Source organism: Salvelinus fontinalis, chromosome 38 (genome assembly GCF_029448725.1).
Source record: "Salvelinus fontinalis isolate EN_2023a chromosome 38, ASM2944872v1, whole genome shotgun sequence".
Lineage (NCBI taxonomy): Eukaryota > Metazoa > Chordata > Actinopteri > Salmoniformes > Salmonidae > Salvelinus > Salvelinus fontinalis.
The window spans coordinates 9,113,367-9,136,294 of NC_074702.1; the positions used below are offsets into that span (position 1 = coordinate 9,113,367).

Sequence of the window (22,928 nt, forward strand, 5' to 3'; positions counted from 1 at the left end):
CAACATTGAAAAAACAACCTAGAACCCCACATAGAAAATATAAACTAGACTAACCCCCCCAGTCACGACCTGACCTACTCTACCATAGAAAATAAAGGCTTTCTATGGTCAGGACGTGACAGGGGGCTGGAGTATTTGGCATTTTTTAGGGCCTTCCTCTGACACCGTGTAACGGCAGCCTTCTCTCTCTTCATGAGAAGAGGAGGTGTAGCAGGGATCGGACCAAGACGCAGCGTAGCTCATGTTCAACATGATTTTACTTACGAAAATACTGAACACCAAACAAATACAAAATAACAAATGTGGCTTACCGATACAGCCCTATCTGGTGCAGAGAAAACACAGAGACAGGAAACAACCACCCACAAATCCCCAACACAAAACAAGCCACCTATATATGATTCCCAATCAGGGACAACGATTGACAGCTGCCTCTGATTGAGAACCATATTAGGCTGAACACAGAAACAGACAAACTAGACACACAACATAGAATGCCCACCCAGCTCACATCCTGACCAACACTAAAACAAGCAAAACACACAAGAACATTGGTCAGAACGTGACACACCGCCTGGTATAGAGGTCCTGAATGGCAGTAGTTTAAGGCATGTAGTTGGTTTGGATAAATACACTAATGGTATCAAAGAAGCCAATACATTTTAAAATGTCAAATCTTTCTTAGTCTCTGTATCTAGTGCCACTCAAATACTAAATAATGCACCTAAACAATGTACACTGCTCAAAAAAATAAAGGGAACACTTAAACAACACAATGTAACTCCAAGTCAATCACACTTCTGTGAAATCAAACTGTCCACTTAGGAAGCAACACTGATTGACAATAAATTTCACATGCTGTTGTGCAAATGGAATAGACAAAAGGTGGAAATTATAGGCAATTAGCAAGACACCCCCCAAAACAGGAGTGATTCTGCAGGTGGTGACCACAGACCACTTCTCAGTTCCTATGCTTCCTGGCTGATGTTTTGGTCACTTTTGAATGCTGGCGGTGCTCTCACTCTAGTGGTAGCATGAGACGGAGTCTACAACCCACACAAGTGGCTCAGGTAGTGCAGTTCATCCAGGATGGCACATCAATGCGAACTGTGGCAAAAAGGTTTGCTGTGTCTGTCAGCGTAGTGTCCAGAGCATGCAGGCGCTACCAGGAGACAGGCCAGTACATCAGGAGACGTGGAGGAGGCCGTAGGAGGGCAACAACCCAGCAGCAGGACCGCTACCTCCGCCTTAGTGCAAGGAGGTGCACTGCCAGAGCCCTGCAAAATGACCTCCAGCAGGCCACAAATGTGCATGTGTCAGCATATGGTCTCACAAGGGGTCTGAGGATCTCATCTCGGTACCTAATGGCAGTCAGGCTACCTCTGGCGAGCACATGGAGGGCTGTGCGGCCCCACAAAGAAATGCCACCCCACACCATGACTGACCCATCGCCAAACCGGTCATGCTGGAGGATGTTGCAGGCAGCAGAATGTTCTCCACGGCGTCTCCAGACTCTGTCACGTCTGTCACACGTGATCATGTGCTCAGTGTGAACCTGCTTTCATCTGTGAAGAGCACAGGGCGCCAGTGGCGAACTTGCCAATCTTGGTGTTCTCTGGCAAATGCCAAACGTCCTGCACGGTGTTGGGCTGTAAGCACAACCCCCACCTGTGGACGTCGGGCCCTCATACCACCCTCATGGAGTCTGATTCTGACCGTTTGAGCAGACACATGCACATTTGTGGCCTGCTGGAGGTCATTTTGCAGGGCTCTGGCAGTGCACCTCCTTGCACAAAGGCGGAGGTAGCGGTCCTGCTGCTGGATGTTGCCCTCCTACGGCCTCCTCCACGTCTCCTGATGTACTGGCCTGTCTCCTGGTAGCGCCTCCATGCTCTGGACACTACGCTGACAGACACAGCAAACCTTCTTGCCACAGCTCGCATTGATGTGCCATCCTGGATGAGCTGCACTACCTGAGCCACTTGTGTGGGTTGTAGACTTCGTCTCATGCTACCACTAGAGTGAAAGCACCGCCAGCATTCAAAAGTAACCAAAACATCAGCCAGGAAGCATAGGAACTGAGAAGTGGTCTGTGGTCACCACCTGCAGAACCACTCCTTTATTGGGGGTGTCTTGCTAATTGCCTATAATTTCCACCTGTTGTCTATTCCATTTGCACAACAGCATGTGAAATTTATTGTCAATCACTGCTGCTTCCTAAGTGGACAGTTTGATTTCACAGAAGTGTGATTGACTTGGAGTTACATTGTGTTGTTTAAAACCTGTCTAACACAGGGGTTCCTCTAGCGCCACTCCTCTAGCTCCACATTCCACCGAAAAGGCAGAGCGCGAAATTCAAAAAATATTTTTTAGAAATATTTAACTTTGACACATTAACAAGTCCAATACAGCAAATGAAAGATAAACATCTTGTGAATCCAGTCAACATGACCGATTTTTTAAATGTTTTACAGCGAAAACACCGCGTATATTTATGTTAGCTCACCACCAAATACAAAAAAGCACAGACATTTTTCACAGCACAGGTAGCTTGCACATAACCAACCAAACTAACCAAGAACCAACCAAACTAACCAAGAAACAACTTCATCAAATGACAGTCTTATAACATGTTATACAATAAATCTATGTTTTGTTCGAAAAATTTGCATATTTGAGGTATAAATCAGTTTTACATTGCAGCTACCATCACAGCTACCATCAGAAATAGCACCGAAGCAGCCAGAGTAATTATAGAGACCAACGTGAAATACCTAAATACTCATCATAAAACATTTCTGAAAAATGCATGGTGTACAGCAAATGAAAGACAAACATCTTGTGAATCCAGCCAATATTTCCGATTTTTTAAGTGTTTTACAGCGAAAACACAATATAGCATTGTATTAGCTTACTACAATAGCCTACCACACAACCCCATTCATTCAACGCAACGTTAGCGATGGCAAATAAACCAGCAAAAGATATTAATTTTTTTCACTAACCTTCATAAACTTCATCAGATGACAGTCCTATAACATCATATTACACAATAAATATATGGTTTGTTCGAAAATGTGCATATTTAGAGCTGAAATCCGTGGTTATACATTGTGAAAACTTAGCATCTTTTTCCATAAAAAAAAGAAGATAAGATGAATTAATCAATCAATGTACATAAAAAACAAACATTTTGAAAAAACTATTAAAATAAAATCCACCTTCAATAGAGCATGCTGGAAAATATGATAATGATGGGCGTGGTTATGGTTCAACTCTGGTTATTAACACCAACACTGGGGCTCTTTTACACCACTGAGTGTTCGTTTAACTCTCTACAGTGTTATTTTAACTTTTGAATCAATACTAGAAATGTTACACTGAACAATCAACCCTAGTTAACTGGCCAATTTGCTGTGTGCTATGAAAGGGACACATCTGCAGGTTTCCATACATTTCAAGAACCTTTTAGAATTCTGAAAAACTGTAGATGCCATGTCAAGAACCCCACACTTAACTCAAAGGTTCTTTATCGGACAAGAGTTCTCCAAGGAACCTTAAGAGCTAAAGAAGAACTATTTAAGAACCTATATATTTTTTCAGTGTAGATTGAACTAGATCACAGCCAGTCAAAAGTAGTTTCTATAGACCTGACAGATAGGATCATACAGCTGAAACAGCAGATATATGTCCAGGTAGACAAGCTCACCTCAATATGTGGTTTTTGATTACACACCAGCATTGAGACAATTGAAAGGTAGACGACTTTCGAACCAGTTATCTGAACGGTTCACTGAGAATAAAGACCAAAAAGTGTTGACTGTCATGATGTTGACATTTTTTACATGGGGGTGATGCAGGGCCGAAAATGAGCCATGGGGGAGACCTATGGACCGTGGACCAGTCTCAGGACATAAACCAGGTCAACTGAGTGTGGCGGTCAAGCGCAAGGCCAGAGCACTCTTTAGTGTTCGAGACATTTTAGCAAAATGTCAAACAGCCTTGGTATACTGCAGTAAATTATTCCAATAAAATGATAGATCTTTCCAAAAGATAATACTCAGTTTAACTACTACTCCTTTCCACCATTTGTTCCCTCCCTCTCTCCCCCCTCCTCTCTCATCCGTCCATCCTCCTCTTGACCTCCTCTCCTTTATCTCCTCCCTCTCTCATCTGTCTTGTCTGCATATATATAGATCCCCACCTGTGAATCCTCCTTCTGTTTCTCAAATCAGCTTGGTGTTACATGTTGTCGTAGTACCTGACTGTCAATTAGGAGTAAAGGACTAACTGTTTTCTTCTGTAAAAGGTAAGTGGGTCACTCCACCATTTTGGTGCCTTTTGAGAAGTGTAACTTGATAAAAAATATATATTTCACAAAATGTTTACATTCTGTCATAATATTTTTTATTTCCCATCTCAGTTGGTAAAATTAAATTAAAAATACTATACTAAGTGTCAAATAAAGTAACAGGGTTGACGATTTCATCTTAAATCAGCCATAAATCCCCTTGTGACAGGGGGAATGGAAGCTTGTTGTTTGCAACAGGGAGGGGCAATTGAATACAAGCTTCGAATAAAAGTGTAATTGTTCAAACATTTCTAGCTTGTCTACCTATGGGTAGTAGTGTTGGCGTGTTGCGCTTGACCCGCTTAGTTTTCCACCACAAAACAACATAAAATGTCCAAAAAGAGTAGAACCAGCTCACCTGCTTTTACACTATGATTTGACTATTAGATGTCAAATGTTTCATCGGAAAAAGATAATTTAAAAGGAACAGTTACCAATTTTGAATTGAGAGTTCAGTTCACACAACAGGGTGGACCTTAAAATGAGGGACAGACATGAAAGAAATAATCATTTTCAGAAATAACTTTGTCATGACTACAGTCATTGCGAAAATTTTGAGAAATGTTTGGGTTAAGTGGGTAGCAATCTTCCTAGAAGTCACATAGGGTGCACAGAGGGACATGTCAAAATACTGAATTTGGGCACTTTAGCAAGTCTTTATTCATATAAAAAATCTGATATATTGAATTCTCCATGTGGTATGTATTAAAGTGATAAGTAAAGGAGAGAATGGCCTTTCTAAGGCTATGTCCCAGATGGCACCCTATTCCCTGTTAAAGAGCACCACTTTAGACCAGGGGCCATAGGGCTCTGGTCAGGAGTCGTGTATTACATAGGCTATGGGGTGACATTTGGGACACAATCTTGGATATGTGAGCGGTTGTTTTCTCGAAGTGTATCAGTTCATTTTGTGTGTTGCTCAGCTGGTAGGACATGGCGCTTGCAACGTCAGGGTTGCTGTGGGTTTGATTCCCGTGGTGGGAATTCAGTACAAAATGTACGCACTGACTACTGACTTTCATTCGCTTTCATTCGCTAAACAGAACTGTTTAGAATAGGATAGAATAGAGAAAAACGACATTATTGTGGACATGACTGGAGTGGGTCTGTTTCTGGTTCACCTCTGGTCTGTGGGATGGTGCTGACCTGAATGATCTGTCACTTAGTTTGCTGACAGCTCACACATTCTAGATTTGATTTGAGTCCCTAGTACATAAGGAGAAGGATGTATTTCTTTATGAGTTAAGTCTGATGGAGAACATCTCTCTGTTTCTGACAATCAATTTCTCTCACACACATGCACGTCTCTCTCCCCTCAGCCGTTTCAAATAGACTCACCATATGAGAGGATGGCCCCACCCTTGGCAAGATCTGCTCCAGGTGAGCTCAACCATTGGTGGAGCCAGCTTAGGTTCCGCCTCCAGAACAGGAAGGGGTGGAAAGAGACGCTGGATGAAGCTTTTTTACTGCAGAACAAAAGGTGAGTTTCCTATTGGTGAGTTTCCTATTGGTTCCACTTCATTTCAACCCAATAAATCTATGTGATGACATTGAATCCACATGGAAAACTTATTGGATTTGGAAAAAGTAATCAAGATAAGGGCATTTCGTCTTTTAACCTAAATCCAATGACATGGCGACATTTTTTGTTGATTTCCTGTTGAATTCACAATAGGAGACAACTAAACCAAATGTAAATCAAAATTAGATGTTGAACTGATGTCTGTGCCCACTGGAATGTGACATCAGAGCTCAGCATGTAAGAGAAGTCTGAGCTCAGAGATGATAGGCAGTTTCCCACTGGGAATTACCAGCTGGAGGGGCGTTCAAGTGGGTTTTTCACAGTTGTATGCTGATAATTACGACATGTTATGAATGCAGTGTTTGAATTCTAACTTGCAAACACACTCTCTCTCCCATAGGATAAATGACATCCCTCTCTTCTTTGCGGCCAAAGAGAACAGTGCAGGTTGCATTAAGAAACTTCTGGACTGTGCGTCCACTAACATCTTTGAGAGAGGTGCTCTGGGGGAGACCGCGCTGCATGTGGCAGTTCTGAATGATAACATGGATGCTGCCGTAGCTCTGATGGACGGAGCACCTGAACTCATCAATGAGTCCATGACCTCTGATCTCTTCCTTGGTACATATACTCTCACACACAATGGACAAATACACTATAATATCATAAAACGCACACAGATATTCAATCACACAATCATATATTCTCTCTCTGTCGCTCTCAATCAGGCATGACACCTCTCCACATTGCCGTGGTGAATCAGAACGTTAACCTGGTCCGCAGTCTGATTGGTCGAGGGGCGGATGTGGCCACGCCCAGAGTCACAGGCCTGTACTTCAGGAAGAGAAGAGGAGGGCTGATCTACTATGGTAAGATGACTGTTTGTGGTCCGTAAGGAGTAGAAAAATGCATTTTGGGAAATGTGGTTATGTGATTCCATTTGCTTTACTTCAGGTGAGCACATCCTGGCATTTGCGGCCTGTGTGGGGAATCAGGACATCATCTCCATGGTGATCAACGCAGGAGCTAGCACCAGGGCCCAGGACTCCATTGGTATGAAACATTCTTCTTTCTTCTCCTCGTCCTCCCTCTCTTCTCTCTTCTCCCTTTTTCAGCAGTTTAATATCTCCCTCTCTCCCCCCTAGGTAACACAGTGCTCCACATCCTGGTCCTGCAGCCTAATAAGACTTTAGCATGCCTGGCGTTGGATCTGCTGTTGGCACACGACGTTGAGCTGGACCAGGCTGTGCCACTGGACATGGTGCCCAACTACCGTGGCTTAACGCCCTTCAAACTGGCTGCCAAAGAGGGCAACCTTGTGGTGAGGATGAATAGAGGGATAGAGAAAGAAACAGGAGACAATGTATGAGAGGAGAAGAGGGATAGTGTTTCCCCTATTATCTTTAACTTTACCTGTAGTCATAACCTTCTCCTCCGTAATATTCTTTATACAGCATATGTTTTTATTAGAATGTAATTAACCTACAAATGAATTGTGCTGCATTTCTAGGTATCTAAGGTTTTTCTATCTCTCTCCCAGGCATTCCAGCACCTGGTCAACCGGAGGCGAGTCGTCCAGTGGAACCTGGGACCACTGACCTCTAACCTCTATGACCTCTCAGAGATCGACTCCTTGGTCACCGACGATGACCTCTCTGTGCTAGAGCTCATCGTGGGCAGCCAGAGGAGAGAGGTACATTACAGAACACAAACATGATACTGTCTAATATACACTACAGGGAAACTGATGATGAGGATGATCTCTTCCCTCAGGCAAGAAGGATACTGGAAGTGACTCCTGTTAGGCAATTGGTCAGTCTCAAGTGGAACCTCTATGGAAAACACTACTTCAGGTAATCACACATACAGTGGATCATTTTCTGATGTTGTGTTTGAGATGCTGTCATTTGTTTATGTTTAATGTTGTAATGTTATTATTGTGTTGTGTACAGGTTGTTGCTGCTGTTGTACCTCCTGTACATTGGGACCTTCACACTGTGTTGTGTGTATCGCCCCCTAAAGGATGCTCCAGAGAATTACACTGTATCTGATATGGACAAAACCATCCGAGTGCAGAAAACTCTGAAGGTGGGGGAGACATGAAGGCATCTTCATATGACAGCCTGTGTGCAAACCTCAATCAGAGGTGTTCATATGAACCCTTTGTGATCCACGTGCCCTGTTCTCTGTCCCTGTCCCTGTAGGAGAGTTATGTGACCTATGGGGACAACTTGCGTCTGGCAGGAGAGATGATCAGTGTCCTGGGTGCCCTGGTTATGCTGCTACTGGAGGTAAAACATACATCACCCAATAGCTTTACATGTCACTTATATTTACACTGTAGATTAGATCACATTATTGGCTGTCAATATAATCTGTGTTATTCCCAATCCCTAAGATCCCAGATATGATGAGAGTGGGGGCCAAGCAGTATTTTGGACAGACGGCCCTGGGGGGACCCTTCCATGTCATTCTGTAAGTCAACCCTGGTGCCTATCTAGCCTTTATTACCTGCCTAGTGATGTTGTTGTGTTATGTCATGTCTATGTAGCATTTATAACCTGTGTAATAATCTGTGTTTCCTCCCCAGTATTGCCTATGCGTTCCTGGTGGTGCTGCTGTGTGTGTTCAGGGTCACTGGGGTGCAGGGGGAGGCAGTTGTCATGGCTGTGTGTCTGGTGCTTGGCTGGAGCAACGTCATGTTCTTCGCCCGAGGCTTTCAGATGCTGGGGCCTTACGTCATCATGATACAGAAGGTATGTAAGGGAAGCAGACACACACAAGCATTAGCATGACGTTACTGTAGAATGTATGGTTTTTGCTGTTTTGATTCCCATATTAAACTGTTGTGGTGTTTTGTCTCATTTCCTCCTAGATTATATTTGGAGACCTGACCAAGTTCATGTGGCTGAGCTTCATCGTGCTCATAGGGTTTTCCACCTGTAAGTACATTCTGTTTAAGAGAAACTGCATTAGCAGATCTAGACGTTTCAAATAAGCAAACTGCCGACAATTGTATAAAAAAAAAAATATATATATTTTTATACCTTGGTTGTTGTTATCCCTCCCTCCCTCCCTCCCTCCCTCCCTCCCTCCCTCCCTCCCTCCCTCCCTCCCAGCCCTGTGGATGGTGTACATGACTCAGGACCCAGACTCTCTACCTGCGTACCGCTCCTTCCCCATCACTCTGTTCTCCCAGTTTGAGCTGAGTGTGGGTCTGATAGACCTGCCAGTGGACCACACCATCACAACGCCCCCTATTGTCCGTGTGCTGCATTGCACCTTCTCTGTTGTCTGCATGCTGCTGCTCAACCTGCTCACAGCCATGATGAGTGATACACAACGGAGAGTTGCCCAGGAGAGGGATGAGCTCTGGAGGACACAGGTGTGCCACACACACACACACATTTTGACACACACACATACATACACACACTCAGGCACACACACACATAGTCTCTTCTATATCAAATCACATTTTTACATACTCCATAAAAATAGCTTAAAACCATGATGAAAGTGTATACAGCATCCCAATCAGTGCCATTCTAATGATCCTTATGTCCTTTGTCCCTGCTCACTGTGTGTAGGTGGTGGCCACTACCCTGATGTTGGAGAGGAGGTTGCCTCGCTGCCTGTGGCCCCGGCTGGGGGTGTGTGGACTGCTCTACGGCCTGGGGGAGCGGTGGTACCTCCGGTAAGACAACAACACGTCATCTAATTGGCCTATTACTGTACTCTGTCTTAGGTGTGGTGGTGTTAACAGTGTTTCCCCATCCTGTCATATACAGGCTTTATATTATAATGACTCTTAATGTCTCCATTGCAGAGTTGAGGATCGCAACGACCCACTGGTGCAAAAGATGCGTCGCTCCATCCAAGCCTTCTCTAAGGATGAGGACCAGAGCAAGGAGTTGGAGGAGACGGAAAACACTGACACGTCAAAAGGACCTGGAAACAGGAAGTCCCTGGCATTCTGGCAGATGATTCACCACAGCTCTCTGGTTTTAGACATGGAATAGAAAGAGGATGACCAGGAAGTAAGATAGATCTGTGGTTTAAGACAGCAAAACAGATCATTAAATTGTTATTATATAATACATGTGTGATGCAAGCATGAATGCAGAGGCATCATACCCATATGGGACACACACACATTTTGACACACACATGCAAACACACACTCAGGCACACACATATAGTCTCTCCTACATACTCCATAAAAATAGCTTAAAACCATGATAAAAGTGTATACAGCATCCCAATCAGTGCCCCCTCCCCCATATTCTTCATAGTAAGTGGTTCCTTCCTAGGTGAACCACTGAGCAAAGATATGTGTGAAGATAGTATCATTAGTGAAGGAGGAGAGAGAGTGTTTATTGACACACAGAGTTTCATCTGATTTTAGCTGTCGGTGATGGGCAGGACTGTTTGTAAATTAACCTTGTTGATTCCTTCTTGACGAATAAATAAAACAAGCATTAATGAAGTGCATCTTCAGAGGGGATGCTAATGACACTGATGAAGGCTGAAATGTTTGTCTGTCTAACCACCCTTGAATGAAATAAATACTCAAAATTAACCTTGAATCTCTTTTTTGAGTGCGGACCAGCTAAACAATTTCGGAATTCTATTACATTTTGCTACTGGAACCTGTTCTGAGTGCCGTGGTCACAATACGTTTCTCTGTCATACTAGCCACCTAGCAATTTTATAAAGTTTGGTTTAGCTAGCCAGGTAGATGGGTTCCCAATCTCACAATCTTGTAACTAGCTACCTTGTCATTTTAGGCTATCAATTAAGTTAGAATTGCCTGTCTAACTATCTTAGCAGGCATGCTAGCTGGCAAGGTTGCTAGACTTTAGAAAATACAAAAATTGCTTTAATTCTTGTCTTATGATACAATACACACCACGTGGCCAAAAGTATATGGACACCCCTTCAAATTAGTGGATTAGACTATTCCAGCCACACCCGTTGCTGACAGGTTTATAAAATCGAGCACACAGCCATACAATCCCCATAGACACAAATTGACAGTAGAATGGCCCGTACTGAAGAGCTCAGTGACATTCAATGTGGCACCGTCAGAGGATGCCACCTTTTCCAACAAGTCAGTTCATCAAATGTCTGCCCTGCTAGAGCTGCCCTGGTCAATTGGAAGCGGTGTTATTGTGAAGTGGGAACGTCTAGGAGCAACAATGGCTCAGCTGTGAAGTGGTAGGCCACACAAGCTCACAGAACAGGACCGCTGAGTGCTGAAGCACGTAGCGTGTAAAAGTTGTCGTAGTTTGCAACACTCAATACCGAGTTCTAAACTGCCTCTGGAAGCAACATCATCACAATAACTGTTCGTCGGGAAGCTTCATGAAATGAGTTTCCATGGCCGAGCAGCCGCACACAAGCCTAAGATCACCATGCACAGTGACAAGCGTCAGCTGGACTGGTGAAAAGCTCGCTGCCATTTGACACTGGAGAAGTGGAAACGCGTTCTCTGGAGTGATGAATCACGCGTCACCATCTGGCAGTCCGACGGACGAATCTGGATTTAGCGGATGCCAGGAGAACGCTACCTGCCCGAATGCAGTGCCAACTGTAAAGTTTGGTGGAGGAGGAATAATGGTCTGGGGCTGTTTTTCATGGTTCGGGCTAGAACCCTTAGTTCCAATGAAGGGAAAGCTTAACGCTACAGCATACAAATACATTCTAGATGATTCTCTGCTTCCAACTTTGTGGCAACAGTTTGGGGAAGTCCCTTTCCTGTTTCTGCATGACAATGCTGCTGTGCATAAAGCGAGGTTCATACAGAAATGGTTTGTCGAGATGGTGTGGAAGAACTTGACTGGCCTGCACACAGCCCTGACCAAAACCCCATCGAACACCTTTGGGATGAATTGGAACGCTGACTGTGAACCAAACCTAATCGCCCAACATCAGTGCACGATCTCACTAAAGCTCTTGTGGCTGAATGGAAGCAAGTCCCTGCAGCAATGTTCCAACATCTACTGGAAAACGTTCCCAGAAGAGTGGAGGCTGTTATAGCAGCAAAGGAGGGACCAACTCTAAATGAATGCCCCTGATTTTGGAATGAGATGTTCGACGAGCAGGTGTCCACATATTTAGGTCATGTAGTATACCAGTGTAGCAGTTGAACTAAACTCCTTAAGCATAAAAGTTTTTAAAGAATCAATGTGCATCATTAATTAAAATGATAATTGAACAGGTAAAGAGGCATAATAATTATGGCTCTAGATTGCAGGAAAGCGCTGTTTCAGGTGGAAAAAAAACTACGTTCTCCGTCTTCCGGAGGGGGGCTGACCCCCCACCCCTGCATCCTCATGTACTTCTTGCCCCTTCTAAAATAATGGGTGCATGGCGTCACTGGATGTACAGTACCAGTCGAAAGTTTGGACACACCTACTCATTCAAGGGTTTTTCTTAATTTTTTACTATTTTCTACATTGTATAATTATAGTGAAGACATCAAAAATATGAAATAACACATATGGAATCATGTAGTAACCAGAAAAGTGTTCAAATCAAAATATCTGTTTATTTGAGATTATTCAAGTATTCACCCTTTGCCTTGATGACAGCATTGCACACTGTTGTCATTTTCTCATCCAGCTTCATGAGATAGTCACCTGGAATGCATTTCAATTAACAGGTGTGCCTTGTTAAAAATTTGAATTTGGAATTTCTTTCCTTCTTAACCTGTTTGGGCTGAAGGGGCAGTATTGAGTAGCCAGATAAAAGGTGCCCATTTCAAACGGCCTCGTACTCAATTCTTGCTCGTACAATATGCATATTATTATTACTATTGGATAGAAAACACTCTCTAGTTTCTAAAACCGTTTGAATTATATCTGTGAGTCAAACAGAACTCATTTGGCACAAACTTCCTGACCAGGAAGTGGAAAGTCTGAAATTGGGGCTCTGTTCTACTTCCTGCCTATAAATGGGCATGATACGTAAGAGTATACGTGCACTTCATAGACCTTCCCCTGGATGTCAAGAGGCGGTGAGAGAAGAAATTTAGTGTTTATCTTGGTCTGAAGTGGAATACAGGCTCTTTGTATGACGTGTCCGCCCATTTCCTGTTTTCTGGAGGCGCGAAAGGAGACTTGGATTTGCCTTCTGTTTAGCTGCCGTTATAGGCGACTAATATCTCCGGCTTTGATTTTATTTGATACATGTGACCATATCATCGTAAAGTATGTTTTTTCAATATAGTTTCATCAGATTATTGAACATTTTTCGGGAGTTTTGCCGTGTTCCGTTCTCTTCCGTTTGTTGACATGGAGAGCTTTGTGCCACTTGGCAAGTGAGCTTGCTAGTTCAAGAGGGAAAATGAACGTTCTAAATCCAAACAACGATTGTTCTTGACAAAGGACACCTTGTCCAACATTCTGATGGAAGATCACCAAAAGTAAGAAACATTTTATGACGCTATTTCATATATCTGTCGTGCATGTGAACTAGTCGTCGGCGCCCAACGTTTGGGTACTCAGCTATACCGAAGCTGGATGTCGTAATGAAGTTATTTTTTAGAATTCTAACACTGCGATTTCATTAAGAACTAATGGATCTATCATTTCCTATACAACATGTATTTTTTTGTTATGTTTATGAATAGCTATTTGGTCAGAATATGTGTGTCAGAAAACGTGTCAGAAAAATATCGTTGCTGTTTAGACGTTGTGGAAAAAGTAGCTAAGTTAGCACAATGTGAAGACACTGAACGGTTTCCCAAGGCAACAGTCCTCCTTTAGACTTGGTTACTGATGATAGGGCGTAGACGTAGACGGCGGACGTAAAGGTAACGTAAAGGTAATGGCGGACTGAACGAAGTTATGTAGAGCACCTCAAGATAAAACATAATATTCAAAATATCTGCTAAATTAGACTAAAATATTAGCACTAAATAATCTGGTGGGTGATAACCTTCAATCTGGATAATAACACAAAACAAATCCTAAGACTAGAGACATTTATCGACAAATATTACGAAAACAAGCAACACCCAAACATGACGGAGAGTAAGACAGGGGAACCGATTCAAAAACGAAAACGTGACTCTTCAACAGACACCGATGATCTAATATTCTCACCACCGGCAATGGTGAAGGTCGAAACCGATCGGTTAAAATCAATAAATGACAAACTGGGTATACTTGAATTAGTTAGTAAGGATATAAAAGAGTTGAAGGCAAGCCTAGAGATGTGTGATGAAAAAGCTGCGGCATTGGAGAAGGAAACACACGCGCTAAAAGGGACAGTCAATAAGATTGAAACCGAAATGAATGAAATTAAAAAAGGAGAACACCGTTCTGAAGGAATCCTTACTGGACATACAAACTAGATCCATGAGAGAGAATTTGGTACTTACAAATATCCAAGAGAAAGAAGGAGAGGTTCCTGAATCTGTAGTTAGAGAGTTCCTTTTTGCAGCGCTTCAGATTCCACGCGAAGTTATCGACAAGATCCAACTTGAACATGTACACCGCCTCGGACAGAGAGGGCACAGGTACGAACGCCCAATCGTTGCCAAATTTGCTTCATTTAAAGATAAAATAATGGTTAAAAGCCTGGGTAAAAGACTTGCTGGGACCAAAATTGGCATGAATGATCAGTTTCCGAAAGAAATTACAGAACGGCGCAAAGTTCTGTATCCAATTTTCAAAGAAAATAGATTAACCTCTAACGAGCCTCTACCCCGGATCCGGGAGCACCCCCCACCCCCCCACACTGATTAGCATCGCTAGCATAGCGTCACAATTAAATAGTAGCATCTAAATATCATTAAATCACAAGTCCAAGACACCTAATGAAAGATACAGATCTTGTGAATAAAGCCACCATTTCAGATTTTTTAAATGTTTTACAGGGAAGACACAATATGTAAATCTATTAGCTAAACACGTTAGCAAAAATCACAATTTTTCTTTGTCCACCATTTTCTCTCAACACCAGTAGCTATCACCAATTCGGCTAAACTAAGATATTGATAGCCACTAACCAAGAAAAAACCTCATCAGATGACAGTCTGATAACATATTTATGGTATAGGATAGGTTTTGTTAGAAAAATGTGCATATTTCAGGTAGATATCATAGTTTACAATTGCACCCACCGTCACAAATGGACTAGAATAAATACATAGAGCAACGTGTATTACCTAATTACTAATCATCAAACATTCGTAAAAATACACAGCATACACTAATCGAAAGACACAGATCCTGTGAATACAGACAATATTTCAGATTTTCTAAGTGTCTTACAGCGAAAACACAATAAATCGTTATATTAGCATACCACATACGCAAACGTTACCCGAGCACTGATTCTAGCCAAAGAGAGCGATATCGTATCATCGCCAAAATATATTAATTTTTTCACTAACATTCTCAGAATTCTTCAGATGACACTCCTGTAACATCATATTACAACATATACAGTTTGTTCGAAAATGTGCATATGTAGCCACCAAAATCATGGTTAGACAATGACAAAAGTAGCACAGCTGGTCAGAAAATGTCGTGCACCATATTAGACAGTGATCTAGTCTTATACATAAATACTCATAAACTTGACTAAAAAATATAGGGTGGACAGCGATTGATAGACAATTTAATTCTTAATACAATCGCGGAATTACATTTTTTAAATTATCCTTACTTTTCAATACAGGTTGCGCCAAGTAAAGCTACATCTAACAAAATGGCAGAACGTGCATTTGACATTTTTCTACAGAACAACGATTTATCATCTTAAATATTTCTTACTGTGAGGCGATCTTCCATCAGATTCTTGGGCAATGAATCCTTTCTTGGGTCTAATCTTCTTTTTGTGAAAGATGTCCACTTGTCCGTCGAAATGCCCACTAACGTACGACCGAGACCCCGAAACGTGCCCGGAGCTTCAAAGTCTATTACAAAGCAATGCCTCAAAATCGCACTAAACGGATATAAATTGCTATAAAACGGTTTAAATTAACTACATTATGATGTTTCTAACACCTATAACGAGTAAAAACATGACCGACGCTATATTACTGGCTAAACCAAGACTTGGAAAAAGGCCAGTCAGATATCCTTCTTGCGTTGAGCGCAGACTCCAAAGGAATCCTACTTCCGGTCTTTGGTCATTTATAGAGCCTGTGATTGCGCAATAGACTCCATTCAAATTGTCATCACTTACTGACATCTAGTGGAAGGCGTGGGCAGTGTTTGTATCTCATAGGATTAACAGAGACTTTAAAAACTGATCTGGAACCAGAGGCCAAGATGTCTAAATCTCACACACTGGGAGGAAAAGTGCTGTAGAATGAGTTCTGTTTCACTCAGAGACATAATTCAAACGACTATAGAAACTAGAGAGTGTTTTCTATCCAATAATAACAATATATGCATATTGTACGAGCAAGAATTGAGTACTAGGCAGTTTAATCTGTAGAGTTAATTATGCTAATGCGAAATAGCACCCCCTATAGTTGCAAGAAGTTAAAAGCGAAACGAGTAGCTCTCGTCGTTGATAAACTATATATTGATAACCAGTTGTTCAGAGACACAAAGACTACTCAATGGTTATTTAAAAAATTACAAAGTTCTCATAGATGAGGAAAATAAACACAATTCAAGCCCGGTTATTGATTGTAACAATACAATACAAAATATAGCTTTTCTATAAATCTTCACATATAACTAATTGAACACAAGCACTATTTCTACATAGTGAAGATAAAAACTAAGTAAACAGAAGGCACAGTATGTGTGGATGGTGTGGTGTGTGTTTATTTTTATTTGTTATGTTTGGAAAGTTGAGTGAGTGAGTACTGAAATGGTTGCATATCCCAGAGCCAATGTATTGCTGTGAGCCGGGTATGAGAGGGCTTTCAATGTTGTTCAGATGATGGATATACTTTTATAATGAATTATACGTCTTATTTATTTATTGTCCTATCATGGGGAACTACATTTTTAAAATAAATTATATCTAATTATTTATTATCCTATTTTAATGGTACGGTCCATGGCCCTATACCCTAGACACCCACATGAATGGCCCAGATACAAAGGAGAAGTCCCTAACTGTTTTATGTGCATGCTGTAAGCGGTCTGTATGCAGCCAAAATGAGGTCAGGGACCAAGTGCAGCACTGCCCCCTCAAGATTCTGAGGCTGCTTGGCAGGGTTGGTCCTGCAAAGCCAAAGCCCCCTAAAGGGAGAGCATAATAAACAAGGAAATTCTCAAAGCTGCTAATGAGAACCTTGACGACCTTGTACCTAGCCGGTGGGGATTCCGGTGGGGTGCCCCCACCCAGGCAGTGGCAGTGCTGGCAAAAGTAGCTGCAGTAACCCATGGGGAGGGGGTCACACCCGGACATTCAGAGAGGGGGTATATTATTGTGGCCCTGGTGGCACGAAATCAAAGTCGGACTGCATGGAGATGCTTGGGAACATGGTCAAAACGGATGACCGTATTGTGGGTGTTTCAGGAAGAAGGTGTACATTTGACCTCCATCATCTAGGATGTGACAATGGTAAATAAATATCTACATTTATGCTCATTTTTTGCGCGGTCTTGCAGGCCTTCTCATGCAGCTGCAACTGCAAGTACATTTGTAAATCATGACCCATCTTGAGTTGGGCTCTGGGATGGTGCAATTGTTGAGAGGGTGAGCTTATGGTTGTGTGGGGGTAAGGGCTGAATGTGTGTGGGTGTATGTGTGTATCCCACAACTGTTGCGAAGGAAGAAGTAAAAGATGTTAGGGACTATAGAGGATGATCCACAGCAATATGTAATAAAAATCGAGGTGAGGGCGATGGAAATGCATTTGGCAATGGATCTGCTTCGGTTCGGTGGATGGCGCTGTGTGCACTTTTCGAAGGATGGATCCCAGTCGGTCCGGGGCTGTGCGATGCGGGGGGTCGGGGGTGGTCTGCCGGGCATTGGGATGACAACCCAACTCGAGATGGGGGCTTTTGGCGGGTGGAATAGTGGGGACCAATTGGAGGTTTGCTTAGTGGAGATGCAAATGTCATGGTACAACTATATAGACACTCAATCATTATGTTACTTTTTAATAGGACATTTACAAACATATATTTTGATAAAAATAATTGAAAGGTGTGTCTCATTATGGTAAGTGGTGAAATAAGTATAGCCAGTTACAATTGTAATGGCTTAGCAGATAATAAGAAAAGACGATCAGTATTTACCTGGCTAAAAGAGAAGGATTATAATATCTATTGTTTACAGGAAACCCATTCGACAGTTTTAGATTAAGTTTTGTGGAAAAAGAACTGGGGGGGCGAATTATATTTCTCCCATGGGCAAAGAAATTCAAAAGGGGTGATGGTTTTAATTAATAATAACTTTGATCCAAATGTGCAACTTGTCCAAACAGATCCTCAAGGTAGATGGATTATTTTAAATATGTTATTGGACAATAAACATATATGGCTTATTAACCTATACGGTCCGAATAATGATGATCCAAGCTTCTTTGACAATATATATAAGAATGTATCAACTCTACAAGCAACACTAGACTCTATTATTATAGTGGGAGATTTTAATACGGTCTTAAATACCTCTATGGACCGGAAAGGAAATCACACTACAAACTATCACCCTCAGGCACTTAAGGAAATCAGGAATGTCATGGATATATTGGAATTAGTGGATATATGGAGACTTAAATACCCTGACCAAGTGAGATATACATGGCGGAGGCTTAATCAAGCTAGTCGCCTTGACTACTTTCTTATATCATTCTCTCTGGCACCAAAAGTTAAAAAGTGTTTGATAGGGGACAGAATGCGGTCGGACCATCACATAATTGGCATATATATTACTCTTACAGAATTTCCACGTGGGCGAGGATATTGGAAATTTAATCAAAGCCTACTAGATGATAAATTGTTTAGAACTAGGACAGAAGAATTTATAACTGACTTTTTTAGACATAACATAGGTACAGCAGATCCCCATATTGTATGGGACACTTTTAAGTGTGCCTTTAGAGGCCATGCAATTCAGTACTCATCTATAAAACAAAAGCAATTTCGATCAAAAGAGTCCATATTAACAAAGAAAATTGAAGGACTAACAGTACAGTTAGATAACAATAAAAACGGTACCATAGAGGCACAGAATAAGTTAGAGGAAAAACAAAAAGAAATGGAGGAACTTATTCAAGAAAGATCCAGTGTAATATATTATAAAAATAAAGCGAACTGGATGGAATATGGGGAAAAATGCACCAAATTCTTTTTCAATCTTCAATATAGAAATGCTACCAAAAAAAATGTATTAAAACTTGTTACAAGTGATGGAGTCATGCATGATTCACCAAATTATATTTTGAAAGAGGAAGTAAAGTACTTTAAGAATATGTTTTCGTTTCAGGCTCCTCCATCTCCACTAACTGAAACTAATTGTATGGATTCTTTCCCTAATAATAATGTAAAATTAACATCTGTACAGAAAGACTCATGTGAAGGCCTAATTACAGAGGAGGAACTACTTGATGCAATTGGGGCCTTTAAGGATGGGAAAACTCCAGGACTGGATGGCATACCAGTGGAAGTATACCATTTTTTTTGGGATATACTCAAAGGACCATTATTAGCTTGTTTTAACCACTCCTATATAACTGATAGATTATCAGACACGCAACAAGAAGGTGTGATATCATTATTACTGAAACAGGACCCAAGTGGTATATATAAAGATCCAGTCCATTTAAAAAATTGGAGACCTCTTACACTTCAGTGTTGTGATGCAAAAATCCTAGCAAAATGCTTGGCGCATAGAATAAAAAAAGTTTTGTCAGATATTATTCATCCTAATCAGACAGGTTTTTTACATGGACGATACATTGGAGATAATATAAGGCAAGTACTGGAAACAATAGAACACTATGAAATATCGGGGACACCAGGCCTGGTTTTCATAGCTGATTTTGAAAAGGCTTTTGATAAAGTACGACTGGAGTTTATATATAAATGCCTAGAATATTTCAATTTTGGGGAATCTCTTATAAAATGGGTTAAAATTATGTATAGTAACCCTAGGTGTAAAATAGTAAATAATGGCTACATCTCAGAAAGTTTTAAACTATCTAGAGGAGTAAAACAAGGTTGTCCACTATCGGCATATCTATTTATTATTGCCATCGAAATGTTAGCTGTTAAAATTAGATCAAACATTAATATTAAGGGATTAGAAATCCAGGGCCTAAAAACTAAGGTGTCATTGTACGCTGATGATTCATGTTTTCTTTTAAAACCACAACTAGAATCTCTCCACGGCCTCTTAGAGGATCTAGATACATTTGCTATCCTCTCTGGATTAAAACCAAATTATGATAAATGTACCATATTACGTATTGGATCACTAAAAAATACACATTTTACATTGCCATGTAGTTTACCAATTAAATGGTCTGACGGATATGTGGACATACTCGGTATACAAATCCCAAAAGAAAGAAATTATCTCACTCCAATAAATTTTTATAGAAAGTTAGCAAAAATAGATAAGATCTTGCTACCATGGAAAGGAAAATACCTGTCTATTTGTGGGAAAATCACCCTGATTAACTCTTTAATCATATCACAGTTTACCTATTTGCTTATGGTTTTGCCTACACCTAGTGACCTGCTTATTAAATTATATGAACAAAAAATATTCAATTTTATTTGGAACGGCAAGCCAGATAAAATTAAAAGGGCCTATTTATATAACAAATATGAATTCGGAGGGCAGAAATTATTAAATATTAAAGCATTAGACCTCTCACTAAAGGCATCAGTCATACAAAAGTTATACTTAAATCCAAACTGGTTCTCTAGTAGATTGGTACGAATGTCTCATCCTATGTTCAAGAAGGGCCTTTTTCCCTTTATTCAGATTACACCTGCTCACTTTCGGTTGTTTGAAAAGGAAATAATCTCCAAAATATCTTTATTTTTTAAACAAGCCTTAGAAAGTTGGTTGCAATTTCAGTTTAATCCACCTGAAAGGACGGAACAAATAGTACAACAAATCCTGTGGTTAAATTCAAATATAGTAATTGATAAAAAAACTGTATTTATCGAAGAAATGTTTAAAAAAGGTATCATTTTTGTGAATGATATCATAAATAGGACTGGTGGAGTAATGTCACACGTGCAGCTAACACAGACATATGGAAATGTCTGCTCTACCCAAAATTACAACCAATTAATTGCAGCATTACCACAAAAATGGAAGAGGCAGGTAGAAGGGGATACAAGTAAGGAACTTGTATGTCGGCCTTATATTAAAGAACATAAATGGTTAAAGAAAAGTGTGATAAATAAAAACATATACCAATTTAATTTAAGGACCAAAAAACTGACAGCTGTGCCATATAAATTGCAAAATAGTTGGGAAGAGATTTTCGATGTACCCATTCCATGGCACATGGTTTATGAATTGATACGCAAAACAACGCCAGATTCAAAACTTCGAATTTTTCAATTTAAATTATTGTACAAAATTCTTGCAACTAATAGAATGTTATATATATGGGGGATACAATCTTCCCAGCTCTGCAGATTCTGCTGTGAGGAGGCAGAGTCATTAGACTATTTATTTTGGTATTGTTCGCATGTAGCTTGTTTTTGGTCACAGGTCCAGGAATGGTTGAAGAATTGCAACATTTGCGTAGAACTAACGCTACAGATAGCAATACTGGGGGATTTGAAAAGCCATAGTCAATCAATCAATAATATAATAATTATTTTAGCAAAAATGTTTATTTTTAATTTACAATCCGTGGAAGCTATGAGAATAGGAAGATTCAAATCTTTGTGAAGCATCACAGCACAGTTGAAAAATATATGGCAAATAAAAATCCGAAATGGATGATGTTGGAAGATAGATGGGAAAGGTTGAGTGGAGCTGAAGGGTGGGACTAATAACAAGATAAACAATGTAGGGCATACGGGATCTGTGAAATGTGTATAGGTGCGGAGCTATTGTGAAATAGCACAGTTACAAGTGGAAATCAAACTGGATGGACAACAGAAATAGAGGAAGGACTAAGAACAAACAAGAGAGAACTATTATAAAGTAGACTGTGTCTGTAAAATGTGTATAAGATGTATAAATTGAAGGTAAAAACAGAAATGTTTATCAGTTTACTCCAATAGGGGATCGGTGGTAGGGTTTGCGGGGAATAATAATAAAGGTATACTCTTTAAAAAAAGTATGTATGTCTATGTAGGTATGTGTATGTATATATGTGTATATGTATGCATACGTGAATGGATATATATATTTACCCCAAAAAATATGGGGGATTGGAAATGATGCAGACAATTACATTGGAAGCAACATTCTTTCCGCAATATTAAGCTGATCCACCCCCGAAAAAAAAAAAGTTAGCACAATGTGTAGCCACTGATTTCAGCTCTAAATATGCACATTTTTGAACAAAACATAAGTGTATGTATAACCTGATGTTATAGGACTGTCATCTGATGAAGCATATGAAGGTTAGTCAAAAAATTATACATCTTTTACTGGTTTGTTACGATCGCTAACTTTTGCTACTGGGAAATGGCTTGTCTTTCTGGCTATTGTGGTAAGCTAATATAACGCTATATTGTGTTTTCGCTGTAAAACACTTAATAAATCGGAAATATTGGCTGGAATCACAAGATGCCTGTCTTTCATTTGCTGTACACTATGTATTTTTCAGAAATGTTTTATGATGAGTAATTAGGTATTTCACGTTGGTGTCTGTAATTATTATGGCTGCTTTCGGTGCAATTTCTGATTGTAGCTGCAATGTAAACTATGATTTATACCTGAAATATGCACATTTTTCGAACAAAACATAGATTTATTGTATAACATGTTATAAGACTGTCATCTGATGAAGTTGTTTGTTGGTTAGTTTGGTTGGTTCTTGGTTAGTTAGGTTGGCTTTGTGCATGCTACCTGTGCTGTGAAAAATGTCTGTCCTTTTTTGTATTTGGTGGTGAGCTAACATAAATATATGTGCTGTTTTCGCTG

General features: G+C 40.6%; 1 protein-coding gene across 1 annotated transcript; it reads left to right on the top strand.

The window, feature by feature from the left end:
* Positions 1 to 4,233: 4,233 nt before the first annotated feature.
* Positions 4,234 to 10,455, top strand: LOC129837763 (transient receptor potential cation channel subfamily V member 6-like). The gene is made up of 16 exons (XM_055904193.1): positions 4,234 to 4,309; positions 5,671 to 5,831; positions 6,274 to 6,494; positions 6,602 to 6,742; positions 6,828 to 6,926; positions 7,019 to 7,194; positions 7,414 to 7,566; positions 7,647 to 7,726; positions 7,826 to 7,961; positions 8,078 to 8,164; positions 8,272 to 8,348; positions 8,464 to 8,629; positions 8,749 to 8,815; positions 8,993 to 9,258; positions 9,464 to 9,570; positions 9,703 to 10,455. The coding sequence occupies exons 2-16, from the start codon at positions 5,701 to 5,703 to the stop codon at positions 9,893 to 9,895; spliced, it is 2,100 nt and encodes a 699-aa protein (XP_055760168.1). The 5' UTR covers positions 4,234 to 4,309; positions 5,671 to 5,700; the 3' UTR covers positions 9,896 to 10,455.
* Positions 10,456 to 22,928: the final 12,473 nt, after the last annotated feature.